This window comes from Bos indicus, chromosome 14, assembly GCF_029378745.1.
Source record: "Bos indicus isolate NIAB-ARS_2022 breed Sahiwal x Tharparkar chromosome 14, NIAB-ARS_B.indTharparkar_mat_pri_1.0, whole genome shotgun sequence".
Lineage (NCBI taxonomy): Eukaryota > Metazoa > Chordata > Mammalia > Artiodactyla > Bovidae > Bos > Bos indicus.
In genome coordinates, this window is record NC_091773.1 from 81,151,675 (window position 1) to 81,175,989 (window position 24,315).

At 45.7% G+C, this 24,315-nt stretch overlaps 1 protein-coding gene and 1 non-coding gene across 2 annotated transcripts in view; both read right to left on the reverse strand.

Moving 5' to 3' along the window:
• CHMP4C (charged multivesicular body protein 4C) overlaps positions 1-23,543 on the reverse strand; it is a 29,442-nt gene extending 5,899 nt beyond the window's left edge. The window contains exons 1-2 of the mRNA XM_019974025.2: positions 23,195-23,543; positions 1,468-1,645 (exon numbers count right to left, since the gene is read on the reverse strand). Of these exons, the coding sequence (XP_019829584.1) occupies positions 1,468-1,645; positions 23,195-23,384 (368 nt within the window). The 5' untranslated portion in view covers positions 23,385-23,543. The remainder of the gene's footprint in view (positions 1-1,467; positions 1,646-23,194) is intronic.
• LOC139187027 (U4 spliceosomal RNA) lies at positions 2,289-2,431 on the reverse strand. The gene has a single exon (XR_011570730.1). It is a non-coding gene; the product is annotated as a U4 spliceosomal RNA (small nuclear RNA).
• Positions 23,544-24,315: the final 772 nt, after the last annotated feature.

Here is a 24,315-nt window from a genome sequence, read left to right on the forward strand (position 1 = left end):
GGCATGTCCACCTCTTTCGACCCCAGGGACCACAGCCCGCCGGGCTCCTCTGTCCCCGGATCTCTAGTCAGGACACGAGCCTGGGCCGCCAGTTCCTCCTCCAGCCGCCCTCCACCCACCCCTTATTTCCACTTCTTATATTCATAACAAAGATAGTAGGATCATGTATTTAAAAATCATATGTGAAATGTACAGCTAACATGTGGGCCCAGCAGTAGATTTTTCCCAAAAGGAACACCCGGGGAGGATGCGGCTTAACTGCCTGGGAGAAGGGCTGTGATTCTGGAACAGAGTTAGCACCTAACTCACAGCAACGACAGTGGGTGGTGACTCTGAGCGTGAATCTAATGATCCCTCAGAAGCTGTCAGAATGACGGCTGGTGGTCAGCTGGTTATCAGGACGGGAAAAGGTCAGCAAAGCCGCCTTCACTGGCCGCAGCCTCTCTCCCCCTTCTCCCATCCACAGAACCTTCTCCACGAGTCCCTCAGACACTCGTTGCCCTTGTACACCTTTGGCCCAAACTTCACCGTCATATTTAAGCTCAGGAAAGGATTAGATTCTCTGTGCAAATAAAAAGCAAACAGCCATGAGCCCCACTACCACTATGATTACTGATGACTGAGTGCTACTTTATGCCAGGAACTCCTAACGGCAGTGTATCTAGTTTCCCATCAACTCTCACAAGAACCACATGAGGTAAGTATGATTATTATCTTCAACTTATAGACAAGGAAGCTGAATCAGGAAGAGACAAAGTATTGTCCAAGGACAGTCAGCCAGGATCTGGGATTACAATCCAGAAAATCTGGCCCAAATCCATGTTTGTATCTATTATATTGTATGCCAGTGGTTCTCGAACGCTGGTTAGTGTCAGAATCACCTGGAGAGCTTGGTTGAAAACAAAAGGCCCAGTCCCGAGCTTCCTCAAAGGGGCGTGGGCATCTCAGTTCTCTTTAGTACTGATTTCTGAGTCCTCCCAAAGTTTGACCCTGGGAGGGGAAGATCCCCTGGAGAAGGAAACAGCAACCCTCTCACAGTACTCTTGCCTGGAAAATTTCAGGGATGGAGGAGCCTGTAGGCTACAGTCCATGGGGTCGAAAAGAGTCAGGCGTGACTGAGCAGCTTCACTTCTGCAAAGTTTGACAGCTACTATTGTACAGGTCTAATACCCTCACAGATGTTACCACTTAAGCCTTTTTGAAAGTATAGGATGAAAATATTTGCAGGTGGAGTATCAGAGAACAGTGAGACCTGGAAAACATTAAAGGCAAAATGAGTGCCCTTTATTTTCTCATGATCTTTTCTTCTTTGGCTAATATATTAAAACTTCTGCTTTTTCTCTGTGGGAGCATTCCATTCCAACATGTCAAAGAGTCTCAAATGAGTAAGCCCATCCCTGCCCAAGCCATCAGAGTTCCAAAGCTCTGAGGGAACGTAGGACTCAGAGGGAGATCGCGGTCACTCACATGTTCTCATGAACGGCTTTCATGGCTTTCGCTGCAAGGCCCATATTCTTTAACACTTCCGTGTTGGTATATGAGTTTTCCAAGGCTTCTCTCTGGAACTCAATGGTGGAAAGTGTGCCATCAATCTGAGTGAGCTGCTTCTCAAGCCTCTTCTTCCTCTTCAGGGCCTGTAATGCAGCTAAATAAGGGAGAAGCCACATTTATAAGGAGCTTTACATAAGCTCACTTACTCAAAAGACATTTACTCAGCATCAACCGTGGAGACCCGGGTTCAATTCCTGGATGGGGAAGATCCCCTGAGAAGAGAATGGCAACCCGCTCCAGTGTTCTTGCCTGAAGAATCCCATGGACAGAAGAGCCCGGGGGGCTAGAGTCCATGGTGATGCAAAGAGTCAGACACCGCTGAGCGCCAGATGAGTGAGTGAGTGAACCATGGACTCGGCACTGTAGAAACCCACAAAAGTGAAGTCGCTCAGTCGTGACCGACTCTTAGCGACCCCATGGACTACAGCCCACCAGGCCCTCCATCCATGGGATTTTCCAGGCAAGAGTACTGGAGTGGGGTGCCACTGCCTTCTCCGTTAACAGCGGCGAGGCCTATAAAGTGGACTCCAAATAAACCTGAGGAACGTAGAGGCAGCATCTGTCCTTGCAATTGCTTGCACAAACTATCACTCCCTAAAACATTTTGTTATTCTCCCAAAAATCTGCCAGGTGTCAGAGGATGAAAAGTCAGAATGCCATATTCTATAATATATACCACAGAAATGTTTTTGCTAAAGTTGGATTTTAGAAAAAGACTAGGTAAAAATAGAAGTACCTATTGTGTAATATGAAAATAAAGCTTTAGAGAAAGAAAGAGCCTGAAGGAATATCTATCTGAGCCCTATATTCTTATTTCAGTTAGCAATAATCGCGCCTCGAATAAGCGTCACTGGCTATGATACTGCCACTGTGCAAAGTTATTCTTATTTCAAAGACAAGTTAGTTGAGACCCAGAACAGTTATGAGTTGCCTGAATTTAATAACAGTCCAAAACCTAGCAAGCCAACCGAGTCTTGATCTGAAGTGACTATGAGACAATCAGTAAGGTTACATCTAATCTTAAATGTCATGAAATCAAGAGTCATCCTCGAGGATTAGATGGCGGACTGCTGAGGGAAAAGACTGTTGCCTTCAGAAAAATGAAATCCAAATTCCCTCTATCAGCACTCAGCAAAATCTTAACACGCATCTTTCAGAAATCACAAAGCTAATGAGTCCATTTGACTACAGCACCTTTGAAGGCACCCTGAAAAACAGGCCTTAAAATGTGAGTTTTGAAAAGGCATTTACGGAAAGTACAGGAAAGAGCAGCAGAAGAATGGCAACGTGAAGATAATCGAATGGCACTGACAAAAGAACGCAGTTTTATGGTTTCAGAGTGAAACGGGATTGCAAGAGATTTCTGAGAGAAGGCTCTTCTCTGTTTTGAATAATTTCTTCTTGCACTTCCAACAGATTTAGTATATTTATTCAAATGCTTTTTGTTTGGTGCACAAAGACTCCTAGCCATTATACTTTCTTGTTGGATTTTTATTAGTGGTCAATAAATAAATATTTCTTTGTTGTGATTGTTTATTGTTTAATCACTAATTCGTGTCCAGCTCTTTTGTGACCCCATGGACTGTGGCTAACCAGGCTCCTCTGTCCACGAGATTTCCCAGGCAAGAATCCTAGAGTGGGCTGACATATTACTTGCCGTCCATTTAATCCTTTTTACATTAAATTCCATTTTGTTTTATATTAATACTTAATATAAAATTAATACTTATATACTATATACTAGGATTAAAGAAAATTAATATTTCAACTTTTTTTTTTGAAATTTACCTGTAATAGTTCTATGTGTACCTCAATTTCAAAATTTTTTCTAATTTTTTTTTTGGTATGCCTATAACAGGTAGAATATATTTGAATGTTTAATGTGTATGATTATTTTTGACCATTTGGATAGTCTCCAACTTTTAAGGTAAGTTTTTAAGTTATTTTTATTTATTGTAATAACTGATATTGGTCCAAAATGGTCTTTTTACCATCATTTTTTGTGTTTTATGTTATGCTTTTTATTTTCTTTTTGCTTTCTTGTCTATATAAAGATTAATTTTCCTTTGTTTATTTTATCCCCCTTTAATTGTATGATAGTTACACATACTAAATTTATTCTCCTACTGGATACACTTGTATTTAAATAATATGCTTAAAATTAAACTTAAGCTTTCTATACATGTTGAAAATTAATCAGCATCTATAAAACTAATTTGGAGAAGGCAATGGCACCCCACTCCAGTACTCTTGCCTGGAAAATCCCATGGACGGAGGAGCCTGGTAGGCTGCAGTCCATGGGGTCGCTAAGAGTCGGACACGACTGAGCGACTTCACTTTCACTTTTCACTTTCACGCATTGGAGAAGGACATGGCAACCCACTCCAGTGTTCTTGCCTGGAGAATCCCAGGGACGGGGGAGCCTGGTGGGCTGCCGTCTATGGGGTCAGACAGAGTCAGACACGACTGAAGCGACACAGCAGCATCATAAAACTAATTGTTCCTAAGCAAGATTGTCTTAACACCCCAAAACCCCAAGTGTTTGATTGAAATTGTTAGGTAGGTAGAATAGGGAAAAGGAGTCCAAAATGGCGGTGGCTAAAAGACAAGGAAGGTCAAAGGAAGGTCCGAGGACCAGAGTGAAGACTTCAGGCAGAACAAACAGCACTCCTGGCTAAGCCCAATTTGCATAGGGCAGGCCCAGGGGGAGGAAAAAACAAATAAGAGGAGGAGCCAAAGCGCTTTCTCTCGGACTCTCTCTCCTGCGTGCCTGCGCTCTTTTCTTTCTCTCTCTCTCTCTCTCTCTCTCTCTCTCTCTCACTCTCCTGCTATCTTCTAAATAAAATGGAGCTGTAATACTGATTTGCCTAAGAGCTGTAACACGGTTTGTCCAAGACCCGAGAGCTGTGATGCGCCGAGGGCTTTAACGTCCGTTGCTCCAAATCTTTGTTGTGACGAGACAAAGAACCGAGGAACATACACTCACGTGACAAAATAATCTGACTTTTATTAGTTCCAGATGACTACCAGTTTTTAAAATTATTCTTTCAATGTTTAAGGAAATATTTCTTAACAACTGCATCAAGCTTCATAGACACAATTTCAACAGTTACTTACACTAAACTGAGAGTGTCTGCTGGCTTGCTTTCTTACTACTGCTTCTTGTATCCTATAATATCATGAATCCAAGAGAAGAGAGGTAATGTAGAGAATAAAATATGTTAAATAAAATCTGTTAAAAACAAAACTTACATTAGTGTCTACAGGGAGATCAAGAGGCTATTGTGTTATAAGACAAGAATGGGCTGTCTTAAAAATGAGCAACTAGAAAATAAGAAACAGTTCTTAGAAATTAAAGACATAATTAAAAAATAAATTAAAATGTTTAAAAGGTAGAATAATAAATACAGCTGAAGACTAAATTAGTGACTTGGAATATAAAGTTAGAGAATTCTCCCAGAACAGAGAACAAAAAGACAGATAATTTAATAAATTAGAGGACAGAACCAACGAATCCAACATCCATCTTACAGGAAGTTCAAAAGAGAGAGAATGTTTCAGGGGAAGTGTGGATACTAATAAAAATAAGCAGCAGTTTTAGTAGAAAATAGGCAGAAATAATGGAGGGGAAGAAGCAATAAAGAAATCACAGAATGCGCTGGAACTTTCTGCACACCCAGCACTTAGGACTCAGCCTACCACTGCAGAGGCCCAGGGTTTGATCCCAGGTTGGGGAACTAAGACCCTGGGAGCCATGTCCTGTGGCCAAATAAATGAAAGACAGTTACCGCTGATGACGTGATGAAAAAGAAATTAAAGAGTACAGTTTCCCCAAGACGAAGGGAGATGATTCTTCAGAATAAAAATACTCACTGAACACATAGATGGGAAAACAAAAAATAAAAGGCACATACCTAGACCTCCACCTCGAGAAAAAAAAAAAATCTTAAATGTTTCCAGAGAGGAAACAAACGAAACGATTATTGACAAACGGATGAGACTGATACTATTAGTAAACTTAAGACATGTTGGCTCTCCAACAGCAACAGCATTATAACTTTGGCAATGTGCTGAAGCCAGCATTCTGTAAAAATCCAAGCAATTATTTAGATTTGAAACAAATGAAGTCATCTTGAGACGCATAGGTATTTAGAGAATTTATATTTATGAACCGTTTCTGAAAGAGAATTCTTTTAGGTTTTACTCCAGTAAAACTAAAAAAAAAAAAAAGAAAAAAAGTCTTAGGACAATCTAGGATATCGGAAGCAACATTAAGGAAATAAGCCAGCAGACACCGTGGTTTGATGTCAATAGCTGCTGCAATCATAGTCACAGAGGTGTGTTTCTCCATGAGGCCTCCCCATAGACCTGGGCAGGGCGTGCCAACGGGCAGGCCTGCTTTCGGGGGTGGGGAGGAAGCAGACAGGCCGGGCGTTCCTGCAGTTGCCAAGGACGCTGTAGGTGTGGACATTCTTCTGCTTCCCTCGTGGTGGTAACTCTTCCTCCCCGTCCCTTCCGCCCGCGGGGAAGGTCCAGGGTCATCTCGCCTCCTCCCCGGGGCCAACACCACAGTTTCCAGGATCGCATGAACAGCCCTTCTGACTTTAAGAACGGTTTTTGTGTATTTATTTAATCTTTCCTTTAGGAAGGAAACTAAAAAAAAAAGAGGCCTCGGGCACAAGGGCCTTCCTACAAAATCGCACAGAGCTGCTCTGCGGAGCGGCTCAGCACGGTGGACCGCAGAGCCCTGCTATCCGCCGGGGGCCACGACTGTGAGCGGGCCTCATACAGGACTACAGTTCTGTGTTAGTAAAATCTATCCGACCCCATCTCCCCCACACTGAGAGTAAGCCCTCTGTGGAAAGATACAGTATCTTATTCCCCTTTCTCCCCAGCACCTGACCCAGCTCAGGGCACACGGCCAAACGAAACACAAAACAAAAACCGACTTTTATGGAGCATTTGAAGTGAAGTGAAGTGAGAGTCGCTCAGTCGTGTCTGACTCTGCAACCCCGTGGACTATACACTCCACGGAATTCTCCAGGCCAGAATACTGGTGTGGGTAGCCTATCCTTTGCCAGGGGATATTCCCGACCCACGGATCAAACCCAGGTCTCCCGCGATGCAGGCCAGCTGAGCCACAGTTTGTTACACACCAAGCTGAGCCACAGTTTGTTACAGCCAAACTGGTGCAGCCAAACTGCACCAGCTGAGCCACAGTTTGTTACACACCAAGCTTGTGTGAATTGCTTCGAGCGCATCATGCGATGTGGTTAACTCTCACAAAAACTGCAAGAGTAAACACGTCATTGATCCATTTCACAGAAGACAAGATGAAGGAATGTTAAGCGAATAAATCTGACAATTGTGTGCGCCATGACAGCACAGTACACTGGAAAGAGTTTGACCTTCAAGGCCAGAGGGTGAATTTTTCTTCCGTGACTTAATAGATGTATGTTCTTGGATAAGTCAGTTCCCTTCTCTGAGCTTCAGTCTGCTGTGCTGGAAAAGGAAGACAGAATCCCCCAGAGGCTGGGCGATTATTCTAAGAATTAGTGATCATTTATGGAAACCGCCCTAGACTGAGCAAGTAAATATTGTTACTAACAACAGTGATTTATATAACATTCCTTAGTTAATGAGACTGTATATCTTATTTGTTTTTTGTTTCTTTTTTTACTGAAGTAGAGTCAGACTTGACTGAGCGACTTCACTTTCGCTTTTCACTTTCATGCATTGGAGAAGGCAATGGCAACCCACTCCAGTGTTCTTGCCTGGAGAATCCCAGGGATGGGGGAGCCCGATGGGCTGCCGTCTATGGGGTCGCACAGAGTCTGACACGACTGACGTGACTTAGCAGCAGCATGGACAGGGGAGCCTGGCGGGTTACAGTCCTTGGGGCAGCAAAGAGTCTGGCATGACTTAGCCACTAAACAACAAAATAGTTGACTTACAATGTTGCATTAGTTTCTGCTGGATAGCAAAGTGACTCCGTTACACCTTTCCACGTTCCTTCTTATACTCTTTTCCATTATGATTTACTCGAGGTGTTGAGTACAGTCCCCGCACTGGAGAGCAGGACCATGTTGTTTATCCGTCCTGTATCACAGCTTGCATCCACTAATCTCAAACTCTCAGGCCATGGATATCTTGTTTCTGAGACCCTCTGGGCAACAAGTCACCTGTTTTTTCACCATAGCTCACCATAACAGGAATATACTATTAGAAAACAGCTCTACATTTCAGTGGTGCAGTACAAAATACTACGATACAGCAGGTATCCTCAGAAGTTAAACTCTAAATACACGTCTCCACCCGACAGACCCGAAGGGGAACATCAGCGTCCGCCTCCTCCCTGCCTTGCCGAGCAGGCTCAGTGTTTATGCTCTTTTGGGACCACCTACCCCAAGACATTTTCTTTTTGAGAACTTTACAAAACTTTTTCATTTAAAAATATGCCACGTTTCCTAGTAAGAATTGATTTTAGATTACTTTCTACAAATCGAGAAATATAATTTGGTAGAAAAGACAGGGCTTTGGGATCACTGCTGCTGCTGCTAAGTCGCGTCAGTCGTGTCCGACTCTGTGCAACCCCATAGACAGCAGCCCACCAGGCTCCTCTGTCCCTGGGATTCTCCAGGCAAGAACACTGGAGTGGGTTGCCATTGCCTTCTCCTTGGAGTCCCTAGATCAACATTTTAATCCTACCTATACCAATTAAAACCTGTGTGTAATACCCTTAGTGTGTGACCTTAACTCTCCTTAAATGATGCTTCCTCACTTGAACAATAACTGTTGTGGTTGCTAAGTCACATTAACTCTTTTGCAACCCATGGACTGTAGCCTGCCTGACTCCTCTGTCCATGGGGTTCTCCAGGCAAAAGTACTGCAGTGGGTTGCCACTCCCTTCTCCAGGGGGTCTTTCAGACTCAGGGATAAAACCCACATCTCCTGCATTGGCAGTCAGATTCTTCACCACTAAGCCACTAGGAAGCCCCCACGAAGAACAATAATGACACACGGAGGACGTAAACAGGCCTCTGCACTCTGCAGTCAGGCTGCCTCCTTTCCAATCAGCCTCCGCCCCTCCACGCTGCGTGGCCTTACACAGTTGCTTATGGGAAAATGGGGATAAAACTCACATTACTGTTGAAGATTAAATTAAATAAGGTATGTAAAGTACTTAGACTGGCGCCTGGTGAGTGATTAATAAATATTAGAAACCTTCATCATCATCACCATCTCCGTCACAAGATGTCAGACCACATGGTGGAAGCCACATGCTATCACGCCCAACCTTGCCAATGTTTTTTAATTAATAATAAGTTTTGGTTTGGACACAGTTTTGAATGTTGGTGTTCACATATGGATTTGGCTCTTCAAAGTAATTGGGAGTAATTTGAAAATTCACCAGTATGTGAGATCTCAACTTACACTATAATCCACATACCGCGAGCTACACAGTGGCCTGAATCAGAATCCTAAACTCTGAAAGCCAGCAGGTAATGAAGGAAGTGACGGAGAAAGAGGTCAAGGGGAAAAGCTTTCTTCGTTTTCTCACCTTTGAGGAAGAGACAGGGCAGTGTTTCAATCACAATAACAGTGCAAGAGTGAGAGTAAACGGCAGTGGAGGCTGGCTCCAGCATCCGGGGGCCCGCAGGAACAAGTGGGCCCTCTGGCCACCAGGAGAGGTGAGCCCCACCCGTGGGGGCAACACAGCTGGGCTCCCGCCCACCGCTGCCGTGAAGCTGCACACCCAGCTCTCCACACGCTCAAAACAAGCCAGACATCTGGGTTTGCATCCCAAATCCTTCAAATTTAAAAACTAAGCTACATTTTCAAAAAAACCTTGTGTGAGCCAAATTGATGAGGTCTGCATGGCTGAACCCAGCCCCAGGACAACGGGCGCTCATTGTAGCTTCCATCTGGCACAGTAAGCTGAGACAAGAGGCTTCTGTTTCAGAGCCAAGAGGTGTACATGTCACCAGTCTCTCTGTGAACTGTTTCTCATGAAATGATGATGCTCCTGCCCACCATGAGTTGGACAGGCTTTGTTTCCTAATAACCAATCTAGGAAAGAAACAGCTGTATTTTTTTTCCCCAAAGACATACAACAAATGTTGCAAATCAACCATGCCTCCAGTTTCCGCAAAGAAGGACACTTTTAGAATCCTGTAATTTAACCTGTGTAAAATGTGCAACTCAATCTTCCAAGCTCCTACATGCGGTTTTAGGCAGCTGATGAAACCTGGGGAACATCGTTTTGAAAACAAAGGAATCTGCTGTACTCCGTTGAGGGGGAAAAACTTGTAGGGGTTTTGTCTCTTTGCCTAATGGTGATGTTCCTCCAGCAATGGTTGCAGAACGTGCTGTATGTGTTCTGTCGAGGGATCCAGGAAGAGCCCTTCCTGTACATGCACTGAGCATTTGGGGCTGAAATGTAAGAACTTGAACCAAAATTCAACTAGCCCTATGCGACTTTATCACATTGCCAGAGGAGGAAGGCTTTCAGTCACCCACTAAAAAAATAACTTCAAACAGCAGAGAAGAGCAGCAGTTTCACTGCTCAGATAAGGTACAGGGCATCCCGGTTAGAAAGGTCGATTTGTTCTTTGCTCATTCAAGATGTATAAACATGTCCATTGTTCATCCATCAGGTGGCAAAAAAGCCTTTTCGGAACCATCATACCCAGGGACTATAGACAAAACTGTTTGTGAAATATGCAACTGCGTTATGACAGCTCCTCTCTCTCCCAGGAATGGATGATTTCTGGAGAAGGCCTAAAAAGACGAAGCCTGGAAGATTTAATCCTAGACAGCGCTTAACTGATGCGTGCCACGCATAATTGCTTATGGTTCTCTTTTGTTTTTAACTGAGTAGTCTCATAATTGTGCTGTTTTATATGAGAAACTTTAATGCAAGTCCTGTGACTCACATAAAACTCACTTGATTATCCAGTACCTTCAATTTATGGCTCCCTGCTATTGTTCTCAAAAAACACAATCTGAGTAAGCACCACCACGAGCATTCCATAAATGGAATAAAAACAAAATGTCTCTCTTCAAAGTCACAGGTTAGATGGGAAACAGCCAGTGAAATATTAGAGAATTCTAACACTCATGTATTTGTCCAGGGCCAGGCCTTAATGAATTCTCCCTGGCCTTCTTATTTATATAAAATATATATTGCTCATCTGTTCATTTTCAGTCACTCCACAAATATGTACTGAAGCATCATTGTGTTAGGCCACTGCAGGGACGAAGAAAGAAAGCTACGATCTCAGAGGAAGCAAAAGATAAAACAGGCGTTCAATCACTTATCCATCATTCAGCAACAGTACCATCTTACAGAACTGTCTCCATGGATACTAGTGTGTGTACCGTACCTCCTTCATTTCCCTGGTGGTTCAGATGGTTAGCAGTCTGCCTGCAATGCAGGAGACGAGGGTTCAGTGCCTAGCTCAGGAAGATCCCCTGGAGAAGGAAATGGCAGCCCACTCAAGTATTGCTGCCTGGAGAATCCCATGGACAGAGGAGCCTGGCGGGCTGCAGTCCATGGGGTCGCAAAGAGTCAGACATGACTGAGCGACTAACACGCTCCCTTCAAGCAGCAGAGGAGGCACAGAGGAAAAGAAAGAGCCAAGTACGAGGCACAGAAGGTACACGGAGGAGCACATCGACTCTCCGGAGGGCGAGGGACACCCTCACGGAGGAGTGCATCGACTCTCCGGAGGGCAAGGGACACTCTCACAGAGGAGGTGACGCACATTAAGCCAGGGTCAGGGTGACTGTCTACATGGATTCTCAAACACACAGCCCGGTAAGGACCATGAGTGAGGAAAGTTATTACACAAAGGCCCCCCCCCTCTTCCCTATTGCAAGTCTCCTACTCAATGATGCAAAGTTTCTGGCTGAGGTACATTAGAGACCAGAGCAAATCACGCCAGCTTGCCACACTAGCTGAAACTTATAAGTAAGATCCCATTTTCGGAGGTCTCACCAATATTAAATGTCACGAAAAAAGGATGACCAGCAAGTCAAAAGGAGACTAGCCCACAGAAATGATGTAGCGAATTATACAGTGGCAAAGCAGATGCCCAAGAAAACAGTAAAGAGGAATGAGACTGGACAAAGTGAGTAAGAGACATTCTGAGGAAAGGGCATTTGGAAGAGGAATGTTACTAAGCAGCTAGTAAGGTTGGGCTGAATTTTGTGTAAAAAGAAAAAAAAGAGTATTGATTAATACTGTACAGTGTGAAAGATTACAGTCAGGTGTCCTCACCCATCCGCAGAAAGAAAGAGACAAGGGAAGCGGAAGTTGTTTTCCAACAGAAATGTCCATCTCGTCATCCTAGAAAGCTCAGACTCTCTTTCGGAGATGAGTGAGAGCTTACTGTCAGGATGTCACCCAAGAGATCGTGAGAGGAGATAAATCTGAGAGGAGAAGGTCATGACCTCAAAGTGCCATCAGCCTTGAGTTGACAAAAAAGGAAGAAAGGCTTGCATAAAAGACTCATTTTAAATATCCACTGAAATTCCTTTTTTTTAAATAATTAATTGCTTCCAAGGTCAGTTTCCAGGCAAGTAAATTAACTTGATGTTGGAACATGATACCGAACTATTCATTAAGGTCTACTTGATATTCTTTGTAAAAACCCAATTAAGTGTCCAGGCAGAATATATAATCAATTGAATGAATGTGTTCTTCTTGCTACTAGTTTACACACTGGTAACCTCCGAGGGCCTGCTGTTGCCGAGAATACAGGGAGAAAAGTATAAACCTGAAACCAGCAAACACTGAGCAGAAAAACTCTCAAACAGCTGATCATGCTCCATTCTACAGGGTAGACACAGGCGCCTGTGGGTGTAGCTGTGTGGTGTGTGTGTACGTCTGTGTACGTCTGTATATACGAACACATGTGTGTATGTATACACACACATGTGTACACGTGTGCATGTGCACACGTGCATATGCATGTGTGCATACGCGTGTGCGTATCTGTGTGTGTGTATGCGTGTGTGTGTGATGTGCCCCTCTCATACTTGTCAGTGAGCATTCCTTGTTCACATGATGTACCAGTATTTCCAATGACTGTCGCTGTGCCTTGTAGGTGCTCCTGACAGGCAACAAACCCTGACCCTAGAGCCCCCTTTGCTCCCACTGCCTGTGACTCAATGACTGTTCCCCACAGATCCGGCGATCAGCAAATCTGGAGCGCCCCATAGCTCCTATCCCCAAAGCAAGCTATCACTACCAATACCTTTAATTCTTAAACAACACATTTAACTTGACCTCAGTGATGAACAATAGGCACTATGCTTTAGTTTTTCAAACGCGAGAGAAAAACACTCAGCAAATACAGTTCACATAAATAAAGCAGTCCGGTTGCTCAAAAAATGATAAAGCATAGGTTCTTGGGTGTATGATCTTTGAGCTACATATCAATATAAATTGGCTTAACATAATCGCAACTTTTTTTCTTTCTGCAGTTAACACAGTAGAAGTTCTGAGTTAGGATAATATCTTTATTCAAACTCCAAGGTTATATTGACTTTCACTTTACATGAATGAAATAGATGGAAAGAACTGGTAATGTAAATAGCTCTGCTCACTGAGAAAGGCTGTTGAACAAGGTTCCTGCTACAGCAAAAAAGGCACACCCACTATGACAAGCAACACGCAGCACTGTGTGAGAGAAGCAAGCAGAGTCGCCAGAAGCTCATGTTCAGAGCATGGAATCTCCAAAGTGCTTGCCAAATGTTTGGCCACACAATTGTCTCTTTTATGAGTAACCAAACACAAAAGTGTAAACTTCATTCATTTAAACTAGATGGTTGGCATTAAATTTTAATTTGCAAATAAAGAACTTCTAACGCAGGGATTCCCAACTTGTAGCAGAGAATAACCCACTTTTCCTTTCCTGTACTTCTAAAGTCACCACTCCTGCTTGCTTGCTCTTGGAGAGCTTGTTTTGTCTGAGGGTAGCAGTTACACCGTTGGTACTTCAGTCACTAGACTGCCGGACTCAGAAGAGCTGACGGAGGCCGCACAGAGCAGATGACGGGTGGGGCTTTAGCTTTTTCCCATCTTCTCACTGGAAATACCCACAAGGTAGAACTATTTGAGACAAAGGCTTAGCGTGGGCTGAGAAAGCCTCTGGTCCAGGTTTAAGAGTTCTTACTGCTTTAAAGTATAACCATATAAACTTCAGACTAAGTACTAGATATTTCCAGTGAGTTTGAAAAAGACCCTGATGCTGGGAAAGAATGAGGGCAGGAGGAGAAGGGGGCCATGGAGGATAAAATGGTTGGATGGAGTCACCAACTCAATAGACATGAGTCTGAGCAAACTCCAGGAGATAGTGAAGGACAGAGAAGCCTGATGTGCTGTGGTCCATGGGGTCACAAAGAGTTGGCTACAACTTAGCAAGAGAACAACAACAATTCCCTATTAGCACCATTTCTTGGAGGTAAGTAATTAAAATCTCTGGTACAAGAAAGTTAGTTACTCAGGAAATGGTTTACTATTTGCTTTATATTTATTCCATATTGGTTTTTTGTTGTTGTTGTTCCTTCACCTTCTGCAAATTTTTGAGCCAATTGTGTATATTAGAATTTCTATCAAATGATAGAAAAAGTAGGAGAAACTAAAATTACCAGTATATACTAGAAGTTATGACTACAGCTTGCTAAAGCAGAGGACTGAGAGTGTGACTTTAGAAAATAAATCCTCAATATTATCTATATATTTTAAGCATTGGCGATAATTTTGTCCCTTAAAAGCACAAATAAATCCATGTGTACTTAAGCATATAACAAAAATTGAGTGCCAAATTGGATTAATTATGTCCTTTCCAAACCAGAGCCCCAAGCAAGGCATCATAAACTTTAAAACTCAGAATTGGAGCTCTTGCCTTATATCTCGTATGTTTTGAGTTGTGTTTTATTCTGTTATCTTGAAAATAAAATCTGATCTGAAATAAGTAGTCCTAAATACTGAGAAACATACTAATAATACTAAGCACACCTGAGGACAAGCTCAGGGTCTTCTCCTGTCAGTTTCTTAAAGCTACAACAGGTCATGGGATTTTGGCATAATCATGGTATTAGTAGTAACTTTTCTATCTTATTCTATTTTATTGTGGCTGACTCAATAAACTGTAAGATAGCATAAATCATGGAAAATGATATCTTTGCTGAATGGAATTGTTTCCTAAAATAAGGTGCTCTTTTTTCAGCTTTGTGGAATTTAGATGAAGAATAATAACAAATGCATGCTCCTATATTTATAATATTGCTTCAAATTCATGATGGAAAAAGTTAACTGTATATATAAAATGTTATATAATACAAAAAATAGCAACAATTAGCCTCATATAAGGAACTATAATACATCAGCAAACTGTCAAAATTTGTGCCACAGGTACTTGAAAGAATGATTCTAGAAGAGAAACACTATATACTCTAGTTTCCGAGGAAGTAGAAAAGAAGCCAGTGGTAACTAGAAGTCAATTCAAGTTCACAAAGATGAAAAATGAGTTCAAAACCTAATCTTATAGGCTTCTTTTCTTTGGGTTACGCAAAGCTGACCCTAAGAAAAAATATGGACCACCCACTGGCTTTCTAACCTTAAATATATCAAAATCACCCAGAAAGCTATGAGTACCACTTATCCCAGATCTCAGAATCTCCTGCTGGGGCAGTTTAAAAGCTCTCCAGGTGAATCTGATGAAGCTAACACACTATCTATTCATAAACTGGCATTTGTGAACCAGAGGCGTGTGAATATAGTTCGGTTTTAGGAAGATAATTCACAAGGTGTGCTGAGGCATTGTTAGGGAAAAGAGAAAAAAACAGAGGAGTAACGTATATGGGCCAGAGATAGAGGTCAGGTGTATTCACAGCTAGATGAGCAACTGAACTCACTGAGTGCTGAGCTGTCAAACTGGTAACGTCGCCTTAGCTGAGTCTCACACGAAACAGCACTGCTCCGTGCAGACAGGATCCTGGACCGAGGGCTCTGGGAGCGTCCACCAGGCTCTGTCCTTGTGCGTGCAGACAGGATTCTGGACCGAAGGCTCTGGGAGCGTCCACCAGGCTCTGTCCTTGTGCGTGAGTGCAGTCGCTTCAGTCGTGTCCCACTCTCTTGTGACCCCATGGACTGCAGCCCCCCAGGCTCCTCTGTCCATGGCATTTTTCAGGCAAGAACACTGGAGGGGGTTGCCATTTCCTCCTCCAGGGGATCGTCCAGACCCAGGGATCTAATCTCTTGCATCTCCTGCATTGGCAGGTGATCCTTTACCACTAGCACCACCTGGGAAGTTTTATTCAGTATATTTTAACAAATACTTTGACAACAACGAGAAGAAAAGGGCAGCTGATTCAACTAAAAGAAATCGCTCATACATTCTGTTTGTTGTTCAGTTGCCCAGTCATGTCCAACTCTTTGCCACACCATGGACCACAGCACGCCAGGCCTCTCTGTCCCTCACCATCTCCCAAAGTTTGCCCAAGCTCATGCCCATTGCATCAGTGATGCCTCCAGCCATCTCATCCTCTGATGCCCTGTTCTCCTTCTGCTGTCAATCTTTTCCAGTATCAGGGACTTTTCCAATGAGTCAGCTGTTTGCATCAGATGGCAAAAATACTGGAGTTTCAGCTTCGGCATCAGTCTTTCCAATGAGCATTCAGGGTTGTTTTCCCTTAAGGTTGACCGGTTTATCAATATGTCTTATGTCTCATACATAAGATAATGAAATTGCAATTTAAAAATCTTAATTTTAAGACAACTGAAAATAAGATGATATTGAATAGACATAAATATAAAATGCGGAATGCAAGCTTAACATATTGATTTACACAAAGGGGCAAGGGTAAATCTGACTGGGATTTTTTTAACTCTTTCCAAGTCCAGTTGAACAAAAAGCAACTAAAATGGCATCTGGAAAAAGCAGATACAAACTCAAACTGTGTCAGCAAAAAAGAGACACGACTCTGAGCTGGTCAGTACCTAAGTGTGTAAGTGAGTGTGTAAATCTATGCAGGGCCCAGAGGGGAGAAGGAGGGATTAGGAAAGCAAGAAGTTTTTTAAATTACAGCTCAAGTGAATAGAGCTCCCAGGGCTAGTTCAGGTATTTTAGGTCTTGGTAAGGAACCTGCCTGCCAATGCAGGAGACATAGGTTTGATCCTTGGGTCGAGAAGATCCCCTGAAGGAGGAAATGTTAACCCACTCCAGGATTCTTGCCTTGAGAATCCCATGGATAGAGGAGCCTGGCAGGCTACAGTCCATGGGGTCACAAAGAGTGAACACGACTGCAGTGACTTAGCATACATCACACACACCACCGGGTAAAGCCCGACGGGCTCCCGAGGTGAGGGAGGGAAATTGAGCGTAGGGGTTAAGAAAGTATCACATTTATATTGATCTGTCTTTTCCAAGAGAGAGCGAGACAGTCGACAGGAGAATAAAACCTAGATGCTGTTTGTTAGGGGCTTCCCAGGTGGCTCAGCGGTAAAGAATCCACCTGCCAATGCAGGAGAGGCAAGTTTGATCCCTGGGTCGGGAAGATCCCCTGGAGAAGGGCATGGCAACCCACTCCAGGACTCTTGCCTGGGGAATCCCATGGACGGAGGAGCTGGTGGGCCACAGTCCACGGGTCGCAAAGAGTCCGACACGACTGTGCCCCGTACTGTCCAGGAATAAAGTTCCTTTCCCTGACTCAGGATAGTGTTGTAAACATAATCGGACAACCAGAGACCAACAGAACGCTTCGTTCTGAGATGCTTGGGGGCGATCTGAATACTGGGGCCCTTCGCGATGACTGTGGAGTTACAGGACCGTGTGACTTTCCTACTGGAAGCTAATGCGGGTGCCTGAAAGGCCTTGCCAGGAGCTCGGGAAATGTTCCCTCACAGCCCTCATGCGGGAGGCGGTGCACGTTTCCCGTCCTAGAATCTGAGCGGCGGCAGGCGGAGGGGAGAAACAGGGACGGATGACGGAGAAGCAGAGCGGAGACGGGGCCCCCTGTTTCCCGGCCGCGGAACACGTCACAGACCCTCAGACGGCATCCGAGTCACCGCGCTGTCTGCTCAGAGGTCAGGTTTCCGACCCCTCCACTCACCCACTGAACTGGAAGTTTTAGGGGCCTCCTTTTAAGTGCACCCCTTCACCAGCACCCTCGGGGTTCCGGTGCGGCTGGACTGAGGCCCGGGTGGTGGGAGCTCTGTTCAGAAAGGAGGCCGCCCCGTCGGTGAGGTCCCCGCCGGCCGGTCTGCCTCCTGTTACCTGAGCCCCTGGCACTCGCCCCGCTGGCACTGGGGTCGTTCTCTTCGCCCAGTTCTTCGCGGCCCTGGTGTGCGGCTGCAGGATTCGGCTCTGTGACCACTGTCCTAAAAGCCCAAAGGGCGTCCAACACGGAGCTAACCCGGGAGGGCTGTGCGCACAGCCGACTCCGAGGAAGCCCAGCCCGCATCCCGACTCAAGCAAAGTCATCCTTGCCCCCAGCAGCGGGGCTCAGCGTGAGCGAGCGACGCCCACAGCGGACTCCCCACCCGGGGGCTCTCATTTCACCCACGCCTGCAGCGGGGTGGCCGGCCTCGGCCCCGCGGTCGGCGCCCTGGGACGCGGACGGCCGTGGCCGCAGCCCCTGGCCCCGGGCCGCCCCTTCCCGCATGGAGACGAGTCTGGTTTCCTGCTCGGCCTGAGAGGCCGCCCCGGGCTGAGAGGAGAGGGCAGCGAGGGCGCAGAGGCCGCGCGCCGCTCTCGGGCCGAGCCACCCCCTGCGAGGGGCGGGACGGTGACAGACGCGGGGCTGCAGCGCAGGCGGCCCGGGGCTGGCTGACCGCGGCCTCCAGACGCCGACCGCCTGCAAAGACTCAGCCGTGCGGGGCCGACCTCACCTGTAACAAACCGCCGCGGAATCACAAAGGCGGATGCTTACAGAGCACCGAGTTAACGGCTTTACACAGTAAAGTCAAGCGCCCTCGGCCCTGAGGATCAACCTTATCGTCAACTTCACGAGGGTGAGGAGACGGAGACTCAGGCCGGCCCAGCCAACGGTTGGACATCTGCTTCTGTTAAGCGAATCCCTGTGACCATCTCTTAATGATACCAGCTTTTAAAAAAAGAAAAGCCTCATAAGGGAGGTTAGAACCGGGACCCAAGGTCTAAGGGTTCCACCTACCCGTGCGGCAGCAGGGGACGGCAAGGCACTGACACGCTGAGGCCCCGCTTGGGGGGCAAGAGTCCCTGGACACACGGCTGTTACTGTCCGTTTACGGTGGGGACGCAGACGCGGAGCACAGCCTTGTGGACGCAGCCGGGAGGGAGAGGGTGGGGCAGACAGAGAGCAGCTGCACACACACATGTATATGTATAGCCGACTCACTTTGCCTTACAGTAGAAACTAACAACGTTGTAAAGCGACTATACTCCAATAAGACTTTTAAAATAAACGAATAAAAACAATTGTTTACAAGTCCTCAAGCTGCTGGTCCTTGGTCATCCCAGTGACACACACAAATGTCATCCGTGCTCACGGGCGCCGTGATATGAAAATGGCCAGGAAGCGCTTGGAGTTCCACCCCATGGACATGACCATGGATTTGGTTTCCTCACCCTTAACCCTGGCCCCAGGGCAGAGTCACCCCCAGAGGCACTCCAGCCACTTACACTAGAATCTGTGGGGGTGGGATCCTCCGAGCATCGAGGCGACTTTCACATACAGCCAGGATTGAAGACTGCTCTGGAGGACAGTGCTCAGCAGAAGCAGAAAAAGGAATTAAGTGGTATCTAAAAAATGTGCTTTCCCACCAAGCGGATTGCTGGTTATAAAGGAGTTCTGTCATAGTAATCTGAACGAACTGTGCTAAAGACTTTCTACTCTTCTCCAGTTTTTAACCAGACTATAGACCTTGCTTCCAAATCTTACTCTTTCAGATTGACAGGGCCTTGATATCATGGTTGTTTTCACTCAGGCTCGTTTAGGTAGAACATGGAAACTGCCAGAGAAGTCTGAAGGAGCATTAGCCACCACTGCACGGCCTTGTTCTGAGTTAGAGTGAAAGCAAGTTTCAGACTCGGATCTGCAGATGCGCCTATTAAACAAACACATCTTGGCCATGTGGGCCAAAACAGTTTGTCAACCAGCTTTATGAGCTCACTGAAGCCCCAGCTCCATGTCTTTTAGTCTAATATACGTGATATGAAAGGCTCACTGAGCACAGACAATGACCTTCACTGGCAGGGTGCCATGCTCTATGGAAGGTCAGACACCCACCTGGACCCAGGACTGGACGCTGCACTGATCTGACCAATCCCCAGGCGCCATCCTAATGTTAGTTATAAACCTCATTCATCCTTAATGCCTGTCCTTACATTGCGAGCAAGGAAGTACCTCTAAACTCTTAGCCAACCCACATGTTTGGGATAGCCACAATTTCACCAATGAAACCCCATTTCTAAGGTTTATTATGCTAATATAACAGTTACTCATTTTACCAATAAAACCCATTTCTGACATTGAGGATGCTAGCTGTCAAAACTCCTGTTGTGGAGACCATGGAGGAACGTGAAGTGGCCGGGAATGTGCAGTGTGCACTGCAGCACTGCTCACAACAGCCAAGACACGGAAGCAACCTGTGTCCACGGACAGGGAACGGATAAAGAAGATGTGGTGCACGCACACAATGGAATATCGTCCTTGTTGTTTAGTCACTCAGTCGTAGCTAACTCTTTTGCGATCCCATGGACTCTAGCCTGCCAAGCTCCTCTGTCCATGGGATTTCCCAGGCAAGAACACTGGTGTGGGCCGCCGTTTCCTTCTGGAGTGGAATATTACTCAGCCATTAAAAAGAGTGAAATAATGTGCAGAAGCAAGGATGGACCTAGAGATTGTCATAGTGAGTGAAGTAACAAAAAGAAGGAGAAAGAGTATGATATTCTCTATATGCAGAATATAAAAAGAATCTAAAAGGAAATGATACAAATGAACTTATTTACAAAACTGAAACAAACTCACAGACTTAGAGAACGCGGTTATGGTTGCCAGAGGGATAAGAACAGGAGGAAGAGATAGTGAGGGAGTTTGGAATTGATGTGTACACACAGCTGTATTTAAAGTGGACGACCAACGGGGACCTACTGTAGAGCACAGGGAACTCTGCTCCGTGTCATGCGGCAGTCTGGATGGGAGGGGAGTTGGGGGAGAATGGATACATGCATATGTGTGGCTGAGTCCCTTTGCTGCTCACCTGAAACTATGACAGCATTGTTATCGGCTATTCTCCAATACAAAATAAAAAGTTTTTTTTTTTAATTGTTCTGTCTGGGAGTGTGGCCCTTTCTGAAATGATATTAACTGGACACCCAACGAGTGTTCTTGACAGCATGTTCTTGGACTAACCACCTCTAGAAGTAAAACTTTAACTGCAAGTACATGTGTCACTCTGATTACCAGGTAATTTACAGCCATTCTAACACTGACATTGTGTAGCACAAGGCCCTTTTAGTAGTAAGTCTATTTGGCTTTATTACATGTGTGAAAATATTTCTTAGTGGCTAGTGGAACACAGTAGCCATGAGCATGTGAAGTTACTTGGTTTATTTGAAGATGCTGATGCTGACAGTGTATCCAATGCATGGTCTATGACCAGATTCTCTCACAGCTTAGACTACAGATGGCCTCACGCCAGCCACACTTCCTATTCAAGGCCCGCTGCAGAACCAGGTGAGGGCCACACCAGTGAAGGTCCCATGGATAAATGACAAAAGATAAATGGCCTTTCTGACATCAATTGATTATTAATATTTGAACTTGAGACTTATATCTGTAGCTACTCTGATTTAAGGAAGTTAGATTGACGCTCTTATTAGTGTTGTCTTTGTGTGAATCTTTATAAAGACTACTTATAGACACTTTAGTGTATTGCCACCTCAAGGACACTTCTATATTATTTTACATTATTTTCTTCTGAAAGCAAATCTATATTTCCACCACTTCACAGAAGCAGTTGTTTTTTATTTTTCAGATTTTTTAAGCCAATATTTACTTAACAACCACTGTGGATAAAGCTACAAACAGATCCAAATGGATAACAAAACAAAACAAAAAAAACCTTGACAGACACTAAGCAAATGTCGGAGTGCCTATCAAACCAAAGAGGAGGGACCCAGGAAAAGAACAACCAATGGCTTTTTAGCAAGTCTTAATGTCAGAGTCTCTCCGCATAAACTGCCATTGAATAACATCCCAAAATATTTTCAGACATGAAGTAAAAATAGAAACCAGCACTTAACTCTAAAACAGGCCATAATGGGGACAAGAGTTGTACGCCAGAGCGGAGGAAAATGAAACTTGGTTTCTTTATTGTTGGCTATAAAATGGGCACAAGTGTATCGGACACATTTTGTGGGGAGAGCAAGACTTTCAAGGCCAACTCCAAGACATGGTTCCTTTCCAGCATTAAACAATGGCAGGGCATTTAGGGCGAACTAAACCTTCCCAAGGTTTCATTATGACTCAGAAAGCCTAACTTCTTGGGAATGCAAGTTCAGGGTTCGGTGGAGAGCACAGTCCTGAATTGCCAGCCCTATTTCTGGGTCTGCCATTGACCTTGTGTTACAAGAGCAAATCATTTCAACTTCTTACTGGGTTTTTATATGCGCCACGGGGGCTGTTTAGATTTGTTCTCTATAGAGAGAGCCATTCACCAAAGAAAGCAATTCACCCTGGCAAAGAACAAAGGGTTCAAGGTGCAAAAGAAGCATCCAGAATGATTACTGACTCAAAGTCCTTCCCAAGTGGCAATAGCCAGTGGTAGAATTAATATTTAAATCTCTGACTTTTTTTTTTTCATATCTCAACTGCACCACCAGCTAAAGTCTTCCACAGCGAAGGGAACCGGAACACACCAGAATATGCGTCCCTGGAGACTTACAGGCAAGGTAAACTGTGTGATTCAAAACACAAACGCAGGGCAGAGAAGTTGATATGTGCAGCTGGAGTCAGCAGGACTGGACCAGGGTGAGACAAGCCGGGGGCAAACTTTAAAGCGGCACCCCCCCAAAAAAAAGATTATCTTATAACCCAGATAAGTAAGATTTTATTGGAATATTTTTGAAATTCAAAATTAAGGCAAAAAACTCGATGATGAACAAAACATCACATTTTAAAATGAATTTGATTTTTTTTTAAGTCTGTACAGAACACATAGGTGTGCGTGTTAGTTGCTCAGTCCTGTCGGACTCTTTACGACCCCATGGACTGTAGCCCACCAGGCTCCTTTGTCCATGGGATTCTCCAGGCAAGAACACTGGAGTGGGTTGCCATTTCCTTCTCCAGAACACATAGGAGCCAATTGCAAAAGAAAAGAACCAATAACACCAATCCGGTCTTTACTTTAAATGTTGATGTTTTGTTCATCACAGATGCTTCTGTGTCAACTTTGAGCTTTCTAAAGATTGCATTAAAAATGCGATTCGTCTTGATCACTGAGATGTTTGGTGTGTCTCCCTCTTTCGCCATCGAGGATGGTGCTGCGCTCAGCCCTCTCCCAGTCCGGGCCGGGGGATCATCACCGGTTCCCAGAAAGGCCGGGCAGGCGCCGGGCGGACAGGGCTGCCCCAGGCCAGGGGGTGCCTACCTCGTTTGTTCTGCGTCCCGTGCTTCCTGGCCAGGCTGAGCTCTCTCTGGATGCGGCCTTCCAGGTACTCCTGCTTCTTGCCCAGCATCTCCTCCGTCTCCCGAAGTCGGGCCAGAGCTTCCTGGGCGCTGGGGGCCGCGCGGCTCTTGGAAGAGCCTCCGCCTTTGAAGAACTTGCCCAACTTGCTCATGGTGCTGGGGGGCCGGCCAGCGGTCCGCGGGGCTCGGGGCTCGGGGCTCGGGGCTCGGGGCTCCGGGCGCGCCTGCGAGCAGGTGAGCGACGTTCGCCCGGGTCTCGGCCAGGCCCGGGGAGGTGGCGCCCGCGAGTCCACACGCCGTCGGGCGCAGGTGACTCCCTCTCCCGGGCATTTCCTGGCGGCCGGGCCCGCCCCGCGCGCCGGGAGGGGAGGGCACCGCAGGCGGACGCGGCGGCCCCGCCCGGGCCCCGGGCATCGGGAGTGAAGAGAAGGAAAGAGCTGGAAAGGCCGCAGGGGCCGCAGCCCGGGGCTGTTGTACCCACGCTGAGGGCCACCCGGGGCCAGTGACCGATTTGATGCCGGCCCAGAGAAGCGCAGACGGCTGTCGGGGGTCTAGTGCGGGGCCCGAAGTTCAGTTCAGTTCAGTTCAGTCGCTCAGTCGTGTGCGACTCTGCGACCCCATGGACCGCAGCACGCCAGGCCTCTCTGCCCATCACCAACTCCCAGAGTCCACCCAAACCCATGTCCATCGAGTCGGTGATGCCATCCAACCATCTCATCTTCTGTTGTCCCCTTTTCTTTCTGTCTTCAATCTTTCCCAGCTTCAGGGTCTTTTCCAATGAATCAGCTGTTCACATCAAGTGCCCAAAGTATTGGAGTTTCAGCTTCAGCATCAGTCCTTCCAATGAATGTTCAGGACTGACTTCCTTTAGGATGGCTGGTTGGATCTCCTTGCAGTCCAAAGGACTCTCAAGAGTCTTCTCCAACACCACAGTTCAAAAGCATCAATTCTTCGGCGCTCAGCCTTCTTCACAGTCCAACTCTCACATCCATACATGACCACAGGAAAAACCATAGCCTTGACTAGACGGACCTTTGTTGGCAAAGTAATGTTTCTGCTTTTTAATATGCTTTCTAGATTGGT